The following is a 6,972-nucleotide window of genomic DNA, read 5'->3' as shown; positions in this document are numbered from 1 at the left end:
GCAGAGCCAACGCACTGCTCCTAGCATGAACACTACTTTGACAAACGTCGAATTTGGAGACTTTTGTGATGAGAGCTACCGCTTAAGATTGATTGTATTGTGTGTTTGAACTCACACAACTAAAACAAGTCACCTATCTTCACGAAAGAAACGCAGTGCCTACTGTGACTTCATCAGCCTCCAAATATTTCTTATGTTCATGCTAGGAGCACTGCGTTGGCAGAGCTGATGGTCCTTTTGACTTTAACGTCACTTTAAAACAGTGATGCCAGAATACAGACGTTTCTTATCTTTTTGGCCATATTAACCTGATCAGCGAATTGACTGACAATATTCATCAAAAATCTTTGCCCGAATGATTTAAGAATACAACAGAAATTGGACCAATGAAAAATTCTCCAAACATTATTCAAAGACAATTGTCCAGGTATAACAAGTCTGTTCCATCGTATACATGTGAAAACGAATTTCCTTTACTAGGGAGGGAAAATGGACTTTCCGTGCCTAGGGAAAAGTCTTTCCCTCCCTCGTAAAGGAAAACGTCATGCTACACTCGGGAAGTAATTTGATATTTCGTATCACGATGAGTAAAAGTACCTTGGACACTTTTACTCATCTGGATACGAAATATAAAATTCCTTCCCTTGTACAGTAATATACTATTTTCATGCACATGTTGTGTTTTGCCTTATTTTCTCCCCTCAATAGGCAATGAGAAATTAGTTATTTACGTATCGATTGAGGAGGCCGAAAGAGTTACGTATTAAGTTTTACTGGGGACAAAAGTGGAACAAAGGTAAACAAATAACTATTTGATAAACCGAAACCAAAAGAAAACATCCACAGGGTAATAACCTCAACGTTTTTGTGAACTAGTCTTTATTCGGACACCCTTTTGCTTCATTAAAGAACGTCACTTTGAATCAGTGATGCCATCTCACAGACTTTTAATACTTTGTCACAATTCACAATTTAAGTGATACGATCTATGACACCTAGATCCCTCTCCCGTTCGCTAAATTGATTTTTTGATAAGAGAGAACAACAGCATTCATCCATAGCATATAGATACACTCGAAAAATGTTATGGTATCGCTCGGTTATATATGACATTACCTCCAAACTATATCTACTTTGTTCCAGACATGTAATTTTGGGTGACGAGCATCAGCGCTACCAATCAGCCAAGATCTCAGCTTCAATATTTTATGAAAATAATATCTAATAAGAGGGCACAGCTCGTTGGGCTCTCATTCCGGAATAATATTTCTCTACCTTAAATGAAGCAAAAATTCATTCTCCAAATATTAATTAAAGTAAACTCTACAGGTAATACCCTGATAAATATAGAAGTGGTAGCTCACCGCACGTGTAAACTAAAATACTTGTATACGAAATGGGAAATAGAATAAGCTCAAAATGATTTAATTAAATGTTAATAACAAGTTCATGCTCACAGTTGGAAGTCTGGTCTGTATAGCTACCCCTGAATAAAATAACAACCATTCGTCGCCAGTATCACATAGATATTCCCATTTTCACCACTACTGTGCGTTCTATTGAATAAAATAAATCATAAAATTCATCGCACTATGTTGTTTATTGTACCCTCTACCGAGCTACACAGAGCATTTCGTGTTCATAAAATTCCATTAACTTACACAGAAGAAATATGGCTCAGGGATGCATAAATTTAAAATATAATCTTTATTCGAGGACACATCAGTGCACACATTATCTGCTTCCGAGCTGGCTGTGTTCGAAAACAATAGCTATGACTTCGGTTAATCGTCATCATATGCAAATTTAAATGTATAATATAGAAGCGGTGCACAGTTATGATATGCGATAAAACTGTTTGCACTTTGAAATGTGGTTTCAAATTTTATTGTCAAATCATTTTCGAAAAAGGTGGATTTGGTGTGAAGTCATAAATAATGTTTGGTTGCCGTTCGATTAATAGCACACATAAAGTTGGACAATTAAATCATTCGGCATTCAGATGTGGTTAGGAGGTTAAACGTCAAGGCCAATACATTTTATCTCCAACTTTTATAGGTACTCTATCTGATGGAGATGAGATGACTCAAAAGTCCAAATTTCATCCGCAAAATAGTCAGACATAATCTATTCTAAGGGGTTATGACAGGGACTATTTTTGAGAATTTTGAGAATTCTTTGAGAAACTTGAGAAATATTTCTTTAAATTTCTCAAAATTTTACAATTTTTTTTCTGAATAAAATTTAGGAAAATTAACTTTGTTACGTGTCTAACGATGAAGACAATATATTAAACGTTTATGGAACTGATTCAGACAGCTAGTTTTGATAAATACTTGAAAACTGAAAATCGAAGGCTTTAATTACTTCTTCTTACTCTTTTTCAACTGTAAGAGTTCTCTCGTTACTTTTTTGTCTGTCTGCACATAAAATTACATTGTTTAAAGCTTTAAGCTTTAAAAAATTTGAGAAATTTGAGAATTTTGAGAAATCCGATTTCTCAAAAATAGTCCCTGGGTTATGAAAAACAAAAATTAGAACATAGCACTCCTTAGCAATAACATAGAAAATATTAGGAGACTGATGCAATCAAAATATGCTCTTCATTTTTTCGTTGAGACAGTAGTTGCGTTAGCGGCAACACCACACAAATCACAAATGTAAATTAGTTGTATACGCTGATATGAATTAAAATTAGGAAGCTTTTTGTCGGCTGAAATACGAGTGTTAATGCTGGGAGCAGCAATGAAAGTATTCTCCATAGTCTAATGCAACGCACTTCAAGCAAAAGTGGTACTTTAAATAGGGTACTGAAACTTGACAGTGCTCCATATAAAATTTTACACTGTAAAAAGAGTGGGGATAAAATTTCATACAAAATAGTACTCTATTTGGCAGCTGTCATTAATAGCACTTTTGCTTGAAGTGCGTTGTCTAATGTCAAAATTTGTATGGAGAGGAGGACATAGCACCCATTCCTGGTTTCTACTTTCATTGGGGAGCAGTGATATGAACAGAAACAAAGATTAAAAATGCAACAACATTAGCCAACGCACTTCAAGCATGAGTGGTACTCTAAATAGGGTACCGAAACTTGCCAGTGTGTCACACAACTGTAAAAAGCTATTTCATACAAAATAGTACTCTATTTGTTAGCTGTCGGTCGACTGTAATAACTTTTGCCACGACCTTCAGCCTAAAACTGTCATCAATGTGAGAACTCCGTAAACGGCACATGACATGGTAAAAAATGATTTACTAGGCAAGAGAAGAACGTGTAACCAAGGCTGTAAACTTTGGGGAGTCATCACTTGTGATCATAAAATGTCATGTTTGATGAGTCACCCGCGGATCTGTATCAGAGTCGCCTCCACAACGGTTATGCCTTGCCTCCACAACTCATAGCTATAATATAAGGTTCGTAGATTGATTTAATGAACTTACCCTTTCAAATGATTGAAGGTGCAAAACTGAATACTCCCCTATCATTCGGAGACCTCTATTTGTCTTGCTCACATATTGAGTGCAGCAGGAGCAGCAGAACACATTCATGTGAAGATTCATTTATTTGCAATCGGTTGCGTAGAATGAATGTGTATTTGATAAGTTTTAAGGAAAATTGATTGCTGTGTTAAATTTTTGCCAAAAAGTGATCTAGCAAATTTGATAAACCAACAAATTTTCTCCATTTCAACCATAATGTATCATCCACGTGTCCATAGTAAGTATCAGGTTCGCTTATTTATTTTTCGAGTCAATTTTTGGTCATCATCGCCATTTTTGTAAAAAATTGTTTTTGCTACAACTCAACGTCCTCCGCGGATGATGAGTTGTAAAATGTTCGGTAAAAATATTTTTGAAATATTGGTAACATAGTGAAAATTATTGTCACAATCAGCCCGTAGCCAGGCACAAAAATCAACAAAATTAATTTTGTATGGGAAAATAAAAAAAAGCATCATTCAGGCTGCAGGGGTTAGCGCAGCTGATCCCAATCAAGTTACTTTACCAATGAAATTCTTAATTTTTCAGACCTAGATTCACCGTTGACTCCGATTCCTGCAATGAGTCAGCAGTCCCCATTCAACTTCTCTCCGACTGCAGTCGATCACTTTCTGGAAGCATCGAACAGTCCAGCCATTTTACATTCATTGCGTACTACTCCGATTTTGATAGAAATTCCTCCGCCAGACATATCTCCAATCGAATATGTTCCGGGTTCGGCTAATCGATTTGCATTTTCGCCAAATTCATCAATCATCGCATCCAACCATTCGCTCAGCAAGTAATTGAAAACCAAGTGAACAAAATGAATGAACTTTTAATTTCGCTCTTTTTCTTGTTTACAAACAGAAACGATGGACCAATGCCGTTCTATTTGTCGAATGTCGATAAGCAAAACGGTTTAAATGATTCCAATATCAACAATCATCATTTAGATATCAGTTCTGTCCTAGATGAAATCGGTTTGGAACAGTACAAATCATTGCTTTACGCACGAGAGGTAACCTATGTCTGACGTTTTTTTTTTTCGGTGTTTGCTGAACAGTTCTTTCTACCTATTACAGATTGATTTGAAAAGTTTTATGATGTTGACAGATGGTGATTTGCAAGAGATGGGTATTGAGGACAAATATCATCGTTTGGTCTTAGCTATCACTATTAATAATTTGAATAATGGTTTTAGTTCAGTTTAATGTCACTGCCAATATTTTTGGGTTTACTTTGGAGGGTTCAATTAACTTATTGTATTGTACAAACGGAGACTGTGTCTGATGCTAGTCGTTTCTTGTCTAATTAAAAGCTTCTGATTTTTATTCTATTTGTGAAATTTCATTTAACGATCAACAATATTTAGGATTATAAGTCAATGATTTTAGAGTTGAAAATTTAAACGTTGAAATTCATCATTTGGAAAATAATTAATTTAAACGTTGAAATTCATCATTTGGAAAATAATTAATTTAAACGTTGAAATTCATCATTTGGAAAATAATTAATTTAAACGTTGAAATTCATCATTTGGAAAATAATTAATTTAAACGTTGAAATTCATCATTTGGAAAATAATTAATTTGAACGTTGAAATTCATCATTTGGAAAATAATTAATTTAAACGTTAAAATTCATCATTTGGAAAATAATTAATTTAAACGTTGAAATTCATCATTTGGAAAATAATTAATTTAAACGTTGAAATTCATCATTTGGAAAATAATTAATTTAAACGTTGAAATTCATCATTTGGAAAATAATTAATTTAAACGTTGAAATTCATCATTTGGAAAATAATTAATTTAAACGTTGAAATTCATCATTTGGAAAATAATTAATTTAAACGTTGAAATTCATCATTTGGAAAATAATTAATTTAAACGTTGAAATTCATCATTTGGAAAATAATTAATTTAAACGTTGAAATTCATCATTTGGAAAATAATTAATTTAAACGTTGAAATTCATCATTTGGAAAATAATTAATTTAAACGTTGAAATTCATCATTTGGAAAATAATTAATTTAAACGTTGAAATTCATCATTTGGAAAATAATTAATTTAAACGTTGAAATTCATCATTTGGAAAATAATTAATTTAAACGTTGAAATTCATCATTTGGAAAATAATTAATTTAAACGTTGAAATTCATCATTTGGAAAATAATTAATTTAAACGTTGAAATTCATCATTTGGAAAATAATTAATTTAAACGTTGAAATTCATCATTTGGAAAATAATTAATTTAAACGTTGAAATTCATCATTTGGAAAATAATTAATTTAAACGTTGAAATTCATCATTTGGAAAATAATTAATTTAAACGTTGAAATTCATCATTTGGAAAATAATTAATTTAAACGTTGAAATTCATCATTTGGAAAATAATTAATTTAAACGTTGAAATTCATCATTTGGAAAATAATTAATTTAAACGTTGAAATTCATCATTTGGAAAATAATTAATTTAAACGTTGAAATTCATCATTTGGAAAATAATTAATTTAAACGTTGAAATTCATCATTTGGAAAATAATTAATTTAAACGTTGAAATTCATCATTTGGAAAATAATTAATTTAAACGTTGAAATTCATCATTTGGAAAATAATTAATTTAAACGTTGAAATTCATCATTTGGAAAATAATTAATTTAAACGTTGAAATTCATCATTTGGAAAATAATTAATTTAAACGTTGAAATTCATCATTTGGAAAATAATTAATTTAAACGTTGAAATTCATCATTTGGAAAATAATTAATTTAAACGTTGAAATTCATCATTTGGAAAATAATTAATTTAAACGTTGAAATTCATCATTTGGAAAATAATTAATTTAAACGTTGAAATTCATCATTTGGAAAATAATTAATTTAAACGTTGAAATTCATCATTTGGAAAATAATTAATTTAAACGTTGAAATTCATCATTTGGAAAATAATTAATTTAAACGTTGAAATTCATCATTTGGAAAATAATTAATTTAAACGTTGAAATTCATCATTTGGAAAATAATTAATTTAAACGTTGAAATTCATCATTTGGAAAATAATTAATTTAAACGTTGAAATTCATCATTTGGAAAATAATTAATTTAAACGTTGAAATTCATCATTTGGAAAATAATTAATTTAAACGTTGAAATTCATCATTTGGAAAATAATTAATTTAAACGTTGAAATTCATCATTTGGAAAATAATTAATTTAAACGTTGAAATTCATCATTTGGAAAATAATTAATTTAAACGTTGAAATTCATCATTTGGAAAATAATTAATTTAAACGTTGAAATTCATCATTTGGAAAATAATTAATTTAAACGTTGAAATTCATCATTTGGAAAATAATTAATTTAAACGTTGAAATTCATCATTTGGAAAATAATTAATTTAAACGTTGAAATTCATCATTTGGAAAATAATTAATTTAAACGTTGAAATTCATCATTTGGAAAATAATTAATTTAAACGTTG

At 30.6% G+C, this 6,972-nt stretch overlaps 1 protein-coding gene across 1 annotated transcript; it reads left to right on the top strand.

The window, feature by feature from the left end:
* The first annotated feature begins 3,545 nt into the window (after positions 1–3,545).
* On the top strand, positions 3,546–4,822 carry LOC119081829 (ankyrin repeat and SAM domain-containing protein 6-like). The gene is made up of 4 exons (XM_037191066.1): positions 3,546–3,721; positions 4,033–4,285; positions 4,354–4,504; positions 4,569–4,822. Exons 1-4 carry the CDS (start codon positions 3,700–3,702, stop codon positions 4,695–4,697), a joined length of 555 nt encoding a protein of 184 aa, XP_037046961.1. The 5' UTR covers positions 3,546–3,699; the 3' UTR covers positions 4,698–4,822.
* The last annotated feature ends 2,150 nt before the right edge of the window (positions 4,823–6,972 follow it).

This window comes from Bradysia coprophila, unplaced genomic scaffold (assembly GCF_014529535.1).
Source record: "Bradysia coprophila strain Holo2 unplaced genomic scaffold, BU_Bcop_v1 contig_358, whole genome shotgun sequence".
In the NCBI taxonomy this organism is placed as follows: Eukaryota; Metazoa; Arthropoda; class Insecta; order Diptera; family Sciaridae; genus Bradysia; species Bradysia coprophila.
This window is presented reverse-complemented; position numbering and strand designations above follow the sequence as displayed.

What these genes read in the sequence shown, in the direction of transcription:
- LOC119081829 (XM_037191066.1), top strand. Translation starts at nt 3,700, where the DNA reads ATGTATCATCCACGTGTCCATA. An exon ending in GTATCATCCACGTGTCCATA is followed by an intron (nt 3,722 to 4,032) that starts GTAAGTATCAGG and finishes TTAATTTTTCAG; the next exon opens with ACCTAGATTCACCGTTGACT. An exon ending in TCCAACCATTCGCTCAGCAA is followed by an intron (nt 4,286 to 4,353) that starts GTAATTGAAAAC and finishes GTTTACAAACAG; the next exon opens with AAACGATGGACCAATGCCGT.